Below are 17,104 nucleotides of genomic sequence, written 5' to 3'. Positions count from 1 at the left end.
GACTTCGTCCGCGTGGATTTACCTAGGTTTTTTTAAAAATCCCGTGGGAACTCTTTGATTTTCCGGGACAAAAAGTATCCTTCCCCAGGATGTAAACTAACTCTGTACTTAACATCAAAATCGGTTAAACTGTTGGGCCGTGAACAGACAGACAGACATACTTTTGCAATATTAAGTATGTACCTAATATGGATATGCATTTTTTTAAATAGATTTGTGCTTGACTGCAATTAGTTATATCAAACAGGAGGTGACGCAGCCTTTAGAGCGTTCTTCAGGATCAGGTTATCCTAGGAACTCCAAAATAGGTGGGAGCCCTACTCTCAACAGTTTGATGAGTAATATCATAACGAAGGTTGTTGGACACGAGCCATTTTACCCGCTGGAACGACTAGTGACCTTTTACATAATATCATAACAGAATAACTTTGTATAAATACCTACCTATAGGACAGGACGTACCTATCTATACATATAATAAAATTGTAGAAAAGTGGTGTCTGTACAATGGAAATATATAAAAAAAAGTAGCAGGGGTTGTTATTATATCGATGCCGAACCCGAAATTGTAATTAATTTTTTTTTTGTCTGTTTGTCTGTTTGTCTGTGTGTTTGTGCACGCTAATCTCAGAAACGGCTTATTCGATTTAGATACGGTTTTCACTAATATATTGTAGTAAGCTTCACTTAGCATTTAGTGTTTATTTCATGTCAATCGGTTCATAAATAAAAAAGTTATGTCAATTTAAAGAATCACGCTGCCCGAAAAGTCACTATTCCACGCGAACGAAGTCGCGGGCACAGCTAGTACCTAAATAAGTTATTAGGTCAGACGGCACACCCAGGTTGTACCTGACCTAGCTTTAAGTGTACCTACTATAAGTATATGTCGTAGCAAAATGGCATAAGCCGGGAGTCAGTCAACTCCCTTAGGGATATGGCTAACGCCCGGGAGATGTTAAAACGACAACTCAATAAGACTATTTCACTAAACAAATCTAGTGATATAGAATAATGAGCATCTGATAATATTAAGACCCAATAATACCCATTAGAAAGGCTTAAGTCCAACACGCTGGTCAAGTGTGGATTTGCAGACTTCACATACCTACCTACTTTTGTGAACATTATGGAGTAGTCTCATGTATGGAGGTTAATTCCTAACGATATTTTCCTTCACCGTTAAAGCAACTGATTTACCTATAATAGCATAAACCAATCATAACTACGACAAGTGTAAATTAAAAATTTATAACACCCCCGACAAGTGAAGGTTACAGTAACTAGAAAAGAGCTGATAACTTTTAAGCGGCTGAACCGATTTTTTTGGATTATAGCTAAGAACACTCTGGATCAAGCCACCTTTCAAACAAAAAAAACTAAATTAAAATCGGTTCATTCGTTTAGGCGCTACGATGCCACAGACAGATACACAGATACACCGATACACACGTCAAACTTATAACACCCCTCTTTTTGGGTCGGGGGTTAAAAAGTAAAAGGACGCATACCCAAAATAGAACACTGGACCTCTAGAATAGAAGGTCCGACATCGCCTCGGCTTTGTGTCAGTAGGATTTCTGAAAATCCTTTCTTAGTGGGGATCTACGTTATAGAGAACCTGTCTACGTGCAAAATCTCAAGTTTATAGACCCAGATGTTTAAGCAAGGTACGTCAGTCGGCCAGTTTATCCTCTTACATACCTACAGTTCATATTTTTGCGAACATTAATGTACGTACCTAGCTATCACAATAATATGACAATGTACCTATTATTCCTAGCGGGCTTATTATCCATAATGCGTCATTGACCAGTCCATATACTCGCTCGCTCATCGCTTTATCAACCTCATTATATTTTGGTTCTCGTACCGATTCATTTGTTTTGTAACTCAAGTAATTAAAGAAAACAAGTCCACAGTTTAACTAACTTGCATCTAATTTAAGTAGCTAACAATGTTATTGAGTGCACCAAATCCAAGTTTTCTAATAATAATAATAATCATTTATGTTAATATTTCTCAAGCTGTAACATCTTTGAAAATTGAAGTTACAAAGTGTAGTGAATTGTTTCCTAGCAAGGATGCTATTGTGTTCAGTGATGATTTGGAACGTTTGAGAAACACAAATGTTTGTAAATTAGACGATAGTGGATCTGCACCAGAAGACGTTCCTGGATTGTTCAACAGAAACGCGTTCACCATTTCTTCGGGCGGAAAGGGAAAATGTCCCGTTGGCTACAAAAGAAGTTTAGGTTATTGTTTTAAAAGAAAGCAAAGAATGAAAAAATAAAGAAAACTTTATTGAGTTCCTTGTGTTCCCATTATTAATAATACATGCTGACACCGGACGGGTTAGTGTTTGGTACAGGAGAGTCCCGAACACACAGTTTAGTATGTTTTAGGGGTACTTGGTAAAACAGGGAAGGCAAGGCAAGATAGGCAAAGACAGCCATTACATTTAAACTGTTAATCCTGTAGCTAGATTCCGTATAATCTGCATCAGTCATTATTACAATCGCAATTGTTGTTATTGGCTTTTATGCTATTCTTGTTGCAACAATGCATTTTAGCCAATAGAGAACGAGCGTCAACCAATCAGAGGTGATTGCGATCGTGCCATTGGTTGCTGTCATTCCTCAATCGAGCTATAAACGGATTCTTGAGTCATCTAGTATTCTAATAAAATTATCCCAAGTTTTTGAACTTTCTTATCTTAATTACCTGTATCTTACCTATTATTTACAGTTGAATTCATCTTAAAACACTAAATTAATTTGGTGTTGAGATACATGAATCATCAGATCATAATATTGATAAGTACCACATAGGTAGTTCAAAGGAACGCGGTTTGAATCATTGCACCTTTTACGAAGCCAATTTGCTAAACACCGGTTCAGGAACCATCTCGAGGCACGTCCATATTTGTACAGGTCAGACATGCAAATGACCGCTTCTATCGGAAGTCGCTGAAGGTTCCCGCGCCATATTTGTAAAATGGCGGCCGAATGCTTTCAATTTAAAATGGCCGAGGTTCTTCCAATATTAGGTAGGTAAGTAGGTACCTATACCTACCCATATTATACTATGCGAAAGTGTTTGTTTGTTGGTTTGTCGTCAACGGAGCAAGGGACCTGATTTTTTGCATAGATATAGGTAGTTGAAGACCTGGAGAATAACATAATAGGCTATTTTTTTATCTCAGAAAATCAGAGTTCCCACGGGTTTTTGAAAATCTGAATCTAAGCGGTGATGGCCTAGTGGTTAAGTCGGAGGTCGGGGGTTCGATCCCGGGCACGCACCTCTAACTTTTCGGAGTTAACTATGTGCGTTTAAAAAAAAAAAAGTAGGTATCACTAGGTATCACGGTGAAGGAAAATATGGTGAGGAAACCTGCATGCCTGAGAGTTCTTCAACCTTTTACCTTGCTGACAAACATTTTTAAGGTTGGATAGCGTAAAGGCTTAACAGAAATTAGTAATTTTTTTTTAATTTTTGTCACGCTCTCCTGTAAAGTTACGAAAGCTGAAACGTTTTTCCTCGCAGGTGTAGAATAATAATTAATGCAATTATGCGTAAGTACGCGTGCGCTATTGGATGCATTCGACACCTTACAATAATATGACGCATGCCTGTACGCAAGTTGAAAGCGCATCAGTGTAGTCAGACCAATTTGGGATTGCGGGTTATGTTATGACACCCATAGACCATAGGGTTATGTAAATAAAAATCGAATGTCTTTGGTAAGTTTATTGATCCATCAAATACATCTAAATATATCTAGACAAAATGACAAAACTGACAATATACCGAATACACGTTTGACGTACGGTGGTTTATAAGCTTACAATGTTTATGAAATACATATTTAGTTATTTAGAAGTAGACACTAAACTAAACCTATTTATTACCTTCTTATTTTGCTTGAACAGCTTGCCTTTTAATCTAAGGATCTCAAAAGAAATTAAGTAACTAGGTAATTCTGCAAGCCGATCTTTAGGCTAAAATTTACATATTCTGACTTTTCAGTTAAAACGAGGCAGATTTATATCCGAGCCATAGCTGTGTCTCATTTTAACTCTCCATGGGAGAAAGAGATTCCAGTGAAGGTATATTAAACTAATGCTGATGGCACATTATAGGACAGACCACACCTACCCCACGCAACGCGTTTTTCAGTACTGAAAATGAGAATGATTTCTTCAATAGATGCGCCGAATAATGCCATTGGCCCTATCTCTAAACAAAACTAAATTGACAGATCATGCTATCCCTTTCCGCTGGCAACACTGTGAAAGGGATATCACTAATTAGTTTACTTTAGAGATTGTATACAACTGAATTACCTACTGTACTTTCCCGCTGAGTGACATGGCTGACTGATGAACCAATCGCGTGTCGGGACGGACACTCTGAACCCTCAATTACTTCGTACCACCCACTGCGCAGGTTTAATGTGAATGTTCTTCTTTCATGTCGTCAAATAAACGCACCGCCATGCTGCCAAAAGGAACCCAGCTTATGATATTACATCCGATTTTAACTTTCTGTACCGAAATATGCGTTGCACTAGACGCATGCGGCATTGGTTTTTTTTAAATATTGCTCCTAAAAAATGAAGATTACAAGTACTTTTACCAGTTTTCCATCCATTACCCGCGTCGTGACAGATATTAAAAAAAAAGTGTATAAAAACTATCGTGCCACGGTAAATGAGTTATTCCGTTATACACAAAACTTGTGATAAATTAAAGGCAGGTTTATATTGAGATAATGACTGGTGAAACGTCGCAGGCATGCCAGTATTTGCGGGTGACTGGATATTATGTGTTATGCCTTTTTCGTGCCAATCCAGCACTGTCAGACATCGCTGTCGACAATCGCTCTTGTATTATTTTTCTAGCACTTTGACTTTGCTCAGACTTAAGACACTGTTAAAACGAGACAGCGTTATACCACTGGCATAAATCTGTCTCGTCAAAGTCAAAGTGCGCTCTATAGATTTCAACTTAAGGCTCGGTTTCCACTTAAGCGGATCGGAAACGTGATGTGTTCGGTAGAACAATCAGTTTTAATAGGTGACGCGATAAAAGTATCATGTCATCTTTTAAAAGTCGAAGAGTCTGTGGCAGTATCTAAGTTTCTGCTTGTGGATACCACCACTGTCTTAATGTAATCCTGCCTTAAAACTTCAAATAGTATGTTATGCCACTTGTAAAGGTTATAAAACGCCAAAAAACGTTAAAACAATCATCCCTTAGGCCTTATTTAAACAAGAGCTTTTTTGATGTCCGTCTCTTTAAAAGCGTACAGATAGAACAAATGCAACGTAAAAAAGCGTTGACGTGTGAACATATACATGGGAATACATTAGTTCCATTTGGACGCTTTTTTAACGGACGTTAAAAAAACAAAAAACTTGTGTAAATGAGGCCTTACTATTCGAGGTAGCTAAAATAATAAGCAGCGTTTCAGTATCCAGCCGTTAAATGTCGGAACTAAAAGTAATGCTATCCTCTTCGCTTTGCTTTCTATGGAACAGGATGGCAGTAATTTTAGTTCGGTTAGTTAATTTAAATGTTTTGTGTAGAACCGAATTGGTATTAATGCCATAAAATGGAATGTTACATACTAAAATATTATAATACTTGCTTAAATTAAGAATGTGCTGCATATTGAAAAGGGGGGGAAAATTTGCTAGCAAATTAAGCCATTGTAGACCAAGACCTAGTGAAGAATTTGTTAAAGGTGCTTTATACCGTAAAAACGTTTCGTATTTCAATTGTTAATAAATTTTGAAATGGAAAACAATCTTCCTTAGACTATGTATATTAGTATACCTAGCTATGGTAATAAGTACTAAGATTTATAACAAAATCTAAACAATACTTACCTACATTAAACTATGCAATAAAAATATGCAAAAAATTGCTACTTCATAGCCCTGCTATCTTTTCACACAAAATATCAAATTAAATAATATCATTTAAAAATATTGTAGGTACATTTCTTATATAAATAATACCAATAAAATCAATATCTAAAAATAATTATATTTGAAGCGAAAGTAGTTTTAAAAATAGATTATTCGAAACTATACTAAGACTAAAAGTTAATATCATACAAAGCTCATTGCATATCACCGCGCCGAACACAGTGAATTCGGTGAATGGATTTTACACTGAGAATTCTTAAATTAGTGGCGTACGGCGCGGAGAAATGTACGATAAGCTAAAAAACAAAGACCGTCATATGCTTTCATCAAACCATATAGATGCAGCCTTTCTTTAGAAGTTCGAATAAATAATTTACTAATAATATGATGTAAAAAGATCGTTAATCCCAAAATTGATAGCGTAAGTAGCATAAGGTCCGAAAATATCATAGAAATGCGCTATGACCGCAAGTAGGCTTACAAGAAAATATGTTTTATATTAATTTACCCACAACATTCTTTTTTTACTTTATGCCTTGGTGTCCAGATCGTTAATTTTTGTTGATTCAGGGACCATCTTGCAATAATAAGTGTGTGTGGGCCAACGGGAATGAAAATATAGTCGGACCCCAGAAAAATTCTTGACCCCGGCAATGGTGGAAGAAATGCTGGGGCAAACGGGGAAAACAGAAAATATCAGTATATTCGGATAAATAGTTAAGTACGCAACGCCACAGATCTCGTCAGAAAATTTTCTTTAGTCAGTACACTAGTGGCCTACTTTCGGCTCATAGAACGATTCTATTAAGTGTGCGAAAAAATTAAGGGCCGATTTTTTCATTGATTTTGATACAATAATCGTACAGTGAAGTTCATTGCTATGACTGGTGGTATTATAAGTGCTAAATAGTTATTTTTTTTGTTAAAAATTATCGTCTTATAAATTAGTAACTTAAAATTTTGAAAAAAAAATAATATTTTAATCAGCATACAATTTTTCTGTTTAATGGCAGTTTCAAGTACCAAATAAATAAATCAGCCCTTAGCTTTAATACTAAAACATTTTTAGAGTAACCATTTAATACAACATACAGTATGCGGAATCTAGGGGGTTGACTAGGGTTGTCACAGAATCGTATTTTTTTAACACTAAGAGTATAATTATTGAGAGACTAATAAATGACCTAGAGATGGTGGGATAGTTTCAGGAGATGCTTGATAAAATCAGAGTTTCTATTTTCTTCTACTTTACTGAATATGATAAACTAGATCTCGCCGTTTCGTGTTGGATTCATATATAATAGGTTTGGCCAAAAAGAAATTTGCCGAAAATAATAGGTTTTATTGAAAAAAAAAAAAAGTCTTACAGCATTTGTTTCTTTACATCCATGTTATTGTAGATGGTGAAAAAGCCGATATTAAGATCTAAAATGTTAGGGTGCTTGAATAAAGAAGCAGGATTTCCAGTGTCAACGTGCCAGCACGGGTTCGTATCGATCGAAGCGGGTAAAATAGCCTCATAAATCATAATATTTTGAGCTCTTACATAAAGAGACAGGTGTTAAGTATAAGTTGACATAAGGCTATTGTCCCCGCACCGACCTGTCGGTACCGAAACCCTGCTTCTTTATGCAAGCACCATCGATACTAATATTATAAATGCGAAAGTGTGTCTGTCTGTGTGCTACCTTTTCACGGCCCAACAGTTTAACCGATTCTGACGAAATTTGGTACAGGGTTAGCTTATATCCCGGGGACGGACATAGGCTATTTTTATCCCAGAAAATCAAAGATTTCTCACGGGATTCCCAAAAACCCATCCTATTAATCGATTTATATGAAATTTGGTACCGAAGTAGCTTACGTCCCTGTAATTGACATAGGCAACTTTTTATCCCGGAAAATCAAACAGTTCCCACGGGATCTTTAAAAATCTAAATCCACGCGGACGAAGTCGCGGGCATCCTCTAGTAAATCATATCTTGAGCTCTTACATAAAGAGACAGGTGATAAGTATAAGTTGACATAAGGCTATTTTCCCCGCACCGGTCGGTACCGAAACCATACTTCTTTATGCAAGCACCCTATCTTATATGGGCAACTTAAAATTCATTAAACGTGGACTCACGATGGACAAGTTTCTAGGTTTTCACACTCAGTAAAGGAGTCATCTGGAAGAACCATATAACAAACTTTTCTTTAACAAGCACCATCTAAAAATTTACCATCAGGTCCTAAGCTATAATTAAAAAGAGGATTTTTTGTGCCGCCCCACCGTCTTCCATGGCAAGTCCAAATTGACAACTGTCACCGTTGAGCTGACTGAGCGAAGCGTGTGTTTATCTCGTAATTAGCATCTTTTTTTTAATTATTTTTAATTATTTTTTTAGAATGCTTCTTACAAGACTGATAGACGCTTAAAGGGTTATTAGTTTGTATAAAATTATATTTTGCTTTGTGGTATCGAATTTCAGTATTACATTATTAGGAACTAAAAAAGATATGGAAAATTATAGTGTAAAAAATATGGATTTCGAACATAATATTTTGTAATTGGGTGAATGGAGTAAAGTACTACTCAAATTACTAGACTTACTGTAAAAGTAATTATTTTTATCAAATAAGCTGTTATGTTTGTGCATTTTATATATTGCTGGCTTAGTTCACAGTTGCACTAAAGCATTTGTAAACTAAGCCATAGATATTACCTTTTAAATGAAAACTGTGTGTGTACCTTTGAATAAATAAATAAATAATCTATATTAATATTATAAGTAACACTTATTTTTAATTATTTATACGATGGGTTATATAATATTTTAATCAAACCTAATGAAAGAAGGCGGTATATTATAGTGAGAGCAAATCAATTCGTTGCTTGAATAGGAGGTATACAGTATATTATGGTACCTACGGTATAGTATATTTGGCAATAAAATAACTACGTACGTACCTATAGTGAGCTTGGGTAAATCGTCAGTCTCGATATAACCCGACATTGGTCGGTTAACATAAAAAAGGACCCTGTTTTTATAATATAATATGACACAATATAATATAAATACGTATATAACATGAACTTCGATCCCACAAATTCAAATATAATATACTTTATCAAAAGTGGGGATAGTATTGGTGTAGAACTTTGGATTGTGTGTGTGCGTTTGTTTTCGAAAGTCTTATGTTGTTTAGATTTATTAAAGCTTTTCTCTGTAATATTTTCGAAAATGCCGGACTTAGATGTTATATTTTTAGTCTGTAGTGATCTGGAACAGGTTTTTTCGAAGGTGGAAGAAAAATTGTGACCTCTAGTTGAATTTAAATATGAGTGACCTGCAAAGGCCCCGTAATGGTCTATAATAGAACTTACATTTTTATTTTGTATACTATTATATTGATTTGGACAGACTGCAAACTTGAAGTCTTGGACAGAATAAAAAGTTAAAAAGGCGGACAAAATGTCGTGAATTTCGTCAATCCGTTTCAATTGCATATGCGTTCTTTCAAATTGGGATGGTAAGCGTTGCAGAGATAAAGAGATATCATTAATCCTATGTTCCGTTTCTTTCTTATAATCTGTGACTTTGTAATAAATACCCATTGGCAACAAGAAATTTCGGAACGAGAGGAAGAGAGAGATTCCAATTAATTCGTCGACTAGGGTACGTTGCATCTCTTTCATGCGTAGATCTTTATATAAAAGTTCTAACGGTATTGGGTAAAAGGTATCGTTAATATCGTCACCTAGACTATATTGTGAGTCTTTCATGCATACAGTTTTATATAAGAGGTCTAGCGGTAATGGCAGAGGAGTATCGTTAAGTTCGTTAAGCGGGGTATGTTGCGTCTCTCTTACACGGCCTATGTCTAAGAGAGAAGGTTCAGTCACGCATTTAGCTTTATACAAAAGTTCTAACGGTAATGGAAAACAGGTATCGTTAAGTTCGACATGTGGGGTATGTTGCGTCTCCCTCAAGCGGTCTATGTCTGAGAAAGAAAGCTCAGTCACGTATACAGCCTTATAGAAAAGTTCTAACGGTAGTGGAAAACGGGTATATTGCGATTTCGTCTTCTTTGCTGCTTTATATAGAAGTTCAAACGGTAATGGTAACAGAGGTAAGCTTATTACCTCCTTAAATTCGTCAATTGGGGTATATTGCGTTTCTCTCACGTGGTCTATGTCTGAGAGAGAAAGGACAGTCACGCATATAGTTTTATAGAAAACTTCTAACGGTAATGGAAAACCGGTATCGTTAAGTTCGACAAGTGGGGTATGTTGCGTCTCTCTCACGCGGCCTATGTCTGAGAGAGAAGGTTCAGTCACGCATATAGCTATATACAAAAGTTCTAACGGTAGTGGAAAACGGGTATCGTTAAGTTCGACATGTGGGGTATGTTGCGTCTCTCTCACGCGGCCTATGTCTGAGAAAGAAAGCTCAGTCACGTATACAGCTTTATAAAAAAGTTCTACCGGTAGTGGAAAACGGGTATGGTTAAGTTCGTCAAGTGGAGTATATTGCGTCTCTTTCAGGGCTGTATGTAGTTGTAGAGGGAAATAGGCTTCGTTAAGGTCAAGTGGGGTATGTGTCGTCTCTCTCTCGCGGGCTGGGTGCGAGAGGGACGGCTCAGACGGTGACAGTGGCGTGTTGGGGCCCGGGGGAGTGTGCGTGTGGAGTGTGCGCGGGCGCTAGGCGGCGGGCGGCGAGCGGGCGCGGCAGCCGGGTCACCGCGCGCCGCCGCGGCCCCGGCGGCCCGGCTTGCCGCGGCGGTTGAAGCCGCTGCGACAACAAACACTTGTTTTACGAACCATAAGTTTCTAGCGTTTAAACTATCCGCTGTCCATCCATCCGTCTATCCGTCTGTCAGTCAGCGGACTGTATCTCGTGAACCGTATTAGGAAGAGAGTTGAAATTTTCACAGAATGTATATTTCTATGGCCGCTATGCTTTAACAACAAATAATGAAAATTTGAAAATTATTTCTTATACGGACGGAAGCTTTCGTGCGCCAGATCATTTTGTTTTCCGGATGATTAGCTTCAACTGTGTTAGTGTGAATCGATCCTAAAACACAGCATTCAAAACCGATGTGATCAAATAAAGCTTGCTTACCGGTATGGGCCACGATATGCCTGCTTGTCAGCTTCGGGCGCGGCGTCCGTAGAGGTACTGGGCCGGGCTTCGACCTTCGCGGCTTGAGCGCCGCTACTGGATCCTTTAGCCTCCTAGAGAAGTAAAATTGCATTATCGACTTGAAAATGGCCGTCATTTTCGTAATTAGCACCCCATAAATCACAAAAATGACAACCCTAGGAAAAAAAATAAGTTGGCAACTCTAATTTGAAAATGGACGTCATTTTTTCAGTCGGCACCCCAATGAATGCATATAATTTACACACATATAAAAAAAGTTTGTTCTACCGACTTCTATACCTTCAGCATTTTGCCCCTGTCAGCTGTTTGAATCCGTTGAATGACTATGAATCTCTGTGGAAATTCATGTCGTATGAATCGACTTTACGCTGACCATACGGCATACACGATCAAGTTTACAGCGGACTTGAAACGGCGTCCAGTAAACTTGACTATGTATGGCTGTCAGTTGACTGGACACCACTTCAAGTGCAAACTTGACGGTAAACTTGATCATGTCAGCGTTTCGTAAGTTACATACCTCTTTGTCGGCTGCAGTGCTGATGGTCAATAGCGGAGGGCCGTCGTCCCCTGTGCCCACTACGCCACCTCGCGCGATTTGCCGCGCCAGCTGCGCCGCCATGCGCGCCTGAAGAGCCTACAACAACCCCAGAATAAGCAAACAAGCATTATATAAGTTATTATATTAATTAAAAAACATCTTCGCATTATTGCTTTTCCAATAAAACTGGATGGGGTACATTGGTTCGATGTTTTCAAAGTCTCATATCCCATCGGGTCAGTCTGCGGGCTATATCTCATTAACCGTAATAGGAAAAAATTGAAACTTTACAAGTGTAAATTAAAAATTTATAACACCCCTATAAGTGAAGGTTACAGTAATAACTAAGAGCTGATAACTTCCAAACGGGGAAACTTCCATGCTGGGGAAAAATGGGGGCTTAAACCAAAGATAATAAAGTGGTTATACCTAGCGGTAGTAAGAAGCTCATTAACATACGCCGCTTTGATATGGTGGCCGAGAACTCTTCTTACGACCGCCCAGCAAGAACTACAGAAATTTCAACGACAAGCATGCCTCGCCATTACAGGCTGCATGAGTACCACACCAACAACAGCACTTGAAATCATACTGGGGATCCCGCCCCTACACTTACAAATCAAAGAAGAAGCAACGCTCGCAGCCTTGAGACTGAAAACCTCAGGTCTATGGAAAGAACAGAACACAAGGCACACTAAAATTCTAGTGCAAAGCATAACCAAAGAACCACGCCTGGAGTGGAAATGCGACAGAACCAGGAAACAACACATACTGGACAAACAATACAAAATATATCCAGAGATAAACATAGATCCGAAGGCAACACGAGATGCAATAGAAGTGTACACCGATGGATCCAAAACAAAAACCGGCACAGGAGCAGGAGCCTACTGCCAAGAACTAAACATGAAAATAAGTCACGCACTCGGTAAGGACAACTCTGTCTTCCAAGCAGAGTGTGTAGGCATTACAACCGCAGCCATAGCAATGGCAAATCGACAGGTAAAAAACTTTAAGATTAACATTAACTCAGATAGCCAAGCTGTTCTCAAAGCTTTGGCTAAATTCTCGACAACCTCCGAACTCATACAAGACTGCCATAAGGCTCTGGAAACACTCGCCATGTCGAATGACATCACCCTACGGTGGGTCAAAGGACATGATGGGGACCAGGGAAACGAGGCAGCGGACGCATTAGCACGCAAGGCTACGACGCTGAAGGTGACAGGGCCACAGCCCATTGTACCCATACCCTTCAGTGAGTATAAAACTTGGTTGCATGAACTAACACTTAAAGAGCATTCCCGATTATGGGCAAGCGCAACTGACTGCAGGCAAGCCAAAGAGGCTTTCCCTAATATAGATCAACGACAAACTAACAAACTACTCCGCCTGGACAAAGGTAAACTTAGGAAGGTGGTGGGACTCATAACAGGGCACAGCCCACTAAACAAACACCTTTTCGTTATAGGTGTTACCGACAGTCCTCTGTGCAGGGCCTGCATGGAGGTCGATGAAACGCCGACGCACGTGCTCCTGGAGTGCATGGTCGTGGCAGAACAACGAGAACGCCATTTGGGTTCCCCAACCTCACTCCATGAAGTCCTCGGCAACCTGGGCGGTCTACTTGGCTTCTGGAGCGAGCTTGGATGGCTGGAGTGAAGACTTCGGCGGGGAGGGGCAACACACGCACAACAGACGGAAACGTTTAAGTGCGGAAACCAGCCCAGAGAGAAGAAGAAGAAGAACTTCCAAACGGCTGAACCGATTTTCTTGGATTATAGCTAAGAACTCTCGATCAAGCCACCTTTCAAACAAAAAACACTAAATTAAAATCGGTTCATTAGTTTAGGAGCTACGATGCCACAGACAGATACACAGATACACACGTCAAACTTATAACACTTCTCTTTTTGGGTCTTAAACCCCCCTCTCAAAGATGAATTTTTATACATGCCTTCAGATCTTCAGTTAGCCGGAAAGGTGGAGCGTTAACAGAATCAACCGGTGGCGGTGCCTGCTCTAGCTTCTTCACATCGAACGAGATTACACAGCGGCACACCGGGCAGGTTTGCTGAAATAACAGGATGCAGTCTTTCATTACAGTAACATGGATTTGTAAAGCACTAACTGATGCCCTAGAACTTATTGATTTAGGTTTTTAAAAATTTCGTAGGAACTCTTTGATTTTCCAGCAGAAAAAGTATGAACTATACCATGCGAAATGGCATCCATGGCGACGTAATTGAAGGACAAACTAACAAACAAGCAGACTAGTATTTATTGGTACTTAGTGATTAGTCAGGAATTTCATGCAGGGGCAGTGAGAAGTTAGATAGATGGATGGTCCATTGGGAAAGTTTAGTTGGATGAATAAGATAAAACAAGTGTAAATTAAAAATTTATAACACCCCCGACAAGTGAAGGTTACAGTAACTAGAAAAGACCGAAAAGACCTGATAACTTTCAAACGGCTGAATTGATTTTCTTGGACTACTCCCTACTATCTAAAGTATCTGAGTTTTCCAAAACATCATTTTCAAATAAATAATTATGTATTTAGGCAACATCCATCTTGACAGCTCGACATTTGTCAATTGACATAATATTAAAAACCTAACGGTTATCTAACCTTCTTTTCTACAAGAAAACTAGAAAAGAGCTGATAACTCTTAAACGGCTGAACCAATTTTTTTGGATTATAGCTAAGAACACTCTCGATCAAGCCACCTTTCAAACAAAAAAAAGTAAATTAAAATCGGTTCATTCGTTTAGGCGCTACGATGCCACAGACAGATACACAGATACACAGACACACAGATACACACGTCAAACTTATAACACCCCTCTTTTTGGGTCGGGGATTAATAACAAAAACAGATAAGATGACCCTGTCAATTCAGATTTTTAACAATCCTGTGGGAACTCTTTAGTTTTTCTGTGATAAAAAATACCCCGTGTCTGTCTCCTGGGATGCAACTCTGTATTGAATTTTGTCAAAATTGGTAAAACGGATGGTCCATGATGAAAAGATAAGACTGGCAGACAGACACACTTTCGAATTTTAATATTAGTAAGGATTTTACTGAAATGAAATTAAGGCACAAAGCAAGCATACAATTTTATTGCTTCAGGCAGATGAACAAAATCAGGAACATATTTGTATCAGGTTGCTTGTAAGAGATTGCTTTAACAATAAAGCCGCCTTTGCACCCTCATGTACTTATAGTTTCTTCTGTGTGTTCTGTATGTGTATGCAATAAAGAATTCTAAATAAATAAAAAATAAATATTTTGTTGCTTCATAGTTTAGGTCTGTAAAAGTTTTAATGAATTCATGTAGGAAAATGGATTTGACAGGCAATGTGGAAGGGATGTTAGATGTAAACAGGTCAAGCTAGTTATAATGCATCCTGTATACTTGCTGACCTGGTATGGTTTGGCCTGTGCACGCTGCCAGTTGGGGAGTTTCTCCATCTCCTCATTGTAGTATTTGTTGCTATTGATCAGGTGTTTGGACAGGCAGTGGCTATGGAAGTGATGGTAACACGGCGTTTTGATGAACACATCGCCGTTCACAAAGTTGTGAAGGCAGATCACACATTGCCCGCTGGGTAGGTTGCATTGAGTGAGGAACTCGCGGACAATCTGTAAAAAATAACTTTTTCTTTTAACTCTATGTGTATACTATACTCTTTTTTTCTTCTTTTTCTTTCTCTACTTCTACTTCTTTTTACCCGACTACGGCAAAGCCGAAAGGAAGGGTTATGATTTTAAATCTATGTATTTGTGTATGTAACTTATGTATGTAGGACTTTAACAGTCAGAAGATTTTGTACTGTTCTTGACAGAACTGTAAGAACTGTAATTAATGTTTTCAATAATAATTAATTTACTTAAACTTCATTGCAAATGTCATGCTCTTTACTCTTCACTCAATAAGCTAGCACTCTGCAAAAGCACAACTTCATTTGACAGATAGTAGTTTGTTATTTGAAATAAATTTAAAATTAATTTAATCACAAGAATCCCACTTAAATTTTTGAATTTCTACAACTTTGCAACAACTTTATTTCATAATTTGTAGTTTTAGAAACCTCATAATAACTTAAAATTACGGATTCAAAGAGGTTTCACTTCACCTTCACTTATACTGACTTTTTGATTTGATCGACTGGAATCCTACTTTATGCCGGTTCCAAGTTAGCAAAGTTATTTTGGCAGAGTATGAGTAATTATTATATTGACTATAATAATTACTCATACTACTACACAGTCAAATAAGTTATAGAATAGAATAAGTAGATTATATTTTTATTAAACAAGTGCTTTTGAACTGTCAAAATATTTACCACTGGTTCGGAATGCCCTTTCATAACCAGTGGTACCGAAATAGAAAAATAAAATTACCTCAATCAATTCAAAAACAATTGGATTCCCAACATGTCTATCCAGTTTTTCCTTTATTTTTGTATGAATTTTGGACACCACCTTTTCGTCCAGCCCCCGAGGGTTTCTCAGAGTCACTTCGGGACTGCTTTCAGGATAATCTGGAGTCAGCTTCACTTCCAAAGTCACACACACATACTGCTGGTCGATCTGATCGCCAGTAGAGGGATGAATAACAGTTTCTAGCACTCTGGGTACACCATTTTCATTGGTAACAACGACCCCGTCTATCAATATAGCTTCTAGAGCCTCCAGCTCGTCATACACTCTGAAAATTATTCAACAAAACATACGTGAAATCGAAAAACATCAAATATGTATGAGCAAAGGAGTAAAACAGGTTATAACGCACCTCGCATCCACAGAGGCTGACATGGTGACAGCGAAGGGCGGACTAAGTGAAATTAAATCCGGGCTAAGTCTAGGGAAGGGTTTTAAGTGCATACAGTTCAAGCAGGCGCAATGCAGTCGGTGCAACGAACAGCTGGCCCCTGGACCAAATCTCTGACAAAAATCAATCAAGCTATCAAAAAAAATGTTGCAAGAAATTGATGAAGAATTTCCCCCGAATCACGATATGAATTTCTTCCTAGCCTTAAATGCAAAAGCGAAGTGTCCACTATCCACTAGCAATGAAGCTTGCAAAAGTTAGCGGTCGTTGTATGCCGGTCTTAATTTTTTAAAGTTTAAGCAATTATAACAGCTAAGGCTAAGTACTTATTGCAGAAATTGGCTCGTCGCGTGTACGTATCAAAACGTGTATAATGAGTGCAACTTCAAGTGACTGTGCAAGTAACCTGTCAGAGTTGACTTTTGCAAGTTAGTGGACAAAATGCCACCTAAATGCTAACTGCACTGCAGGCATGGTTTTGCGCCTCCCTGCTATTCATGATAAAATGAAAAGAATACAATTTGTAATACGTTCCACTTGTGCGTCTCATTATTAATATTTTACAAAAAAAACTTCCCAGATTTGTGCAAAAATATTATTCATGGTATTACTACTCACAGATAAAAATAGCTACCA

At 38.2% G+C, this 17,104-nt stretch overlaps 1 protein-coding gene across 1 annotated transcript; it reads right to left on the bottom strand.

Moving 5' to 3' along the window:
- Window positions 1–10,253: 10,253 nt before the first annotated feature.
- LOC123872290 (E3 ubiquitin-protein ligase RNF25) lies at window positions 10,254–16,631 on the bottom strand. Its single transcript, XM_045916494.1, has 7 exons — window positions 16,430–16,631; window positions 16,039–16,345; window positions 15,058–15,276; window positions 13,587–13,703; window positions 11,609–11,725; window positions 11,047–11,159; window positions 10,254–10,713 (listed from the first exon to the last, which is right to left on the bottom strand). Exons 1-7 carry the CDS (start codon window positions 16,519–16,521, stop codon window positions 10,659–10,661), a joined length of 1,020 nt encoding a protein of 339 aa, XP_045772450.1. The 5' UTR covers window positions 16,522–16,631; the 3' UTR covers window positions 10,254–10,658.
- Between the last annotated feature and the right edge of the window lie 473 nt (window positions 16,632–17,104).

The sequence above is a fragment of the Maniola jurtina genome, chromosome 15 (assembly GCF_905333055.1).
Source record: "Maniola jurtina chromosome 15, ilManJurt1.1, whole genome shotgun sequence".
In the NCBI taxonomy this organism is placed as follows: Eukaryota; Metazoa; Arthropoda; class Insecta; order Lepidoptera; family Nymphalidae; genus Maniola; species Maniola jurtina.
The sequence above is the reverse complement of the archived record's forward strand: the minus strand, read 5'-3'. Positions and strand labels throughout refer to the sequence as shown.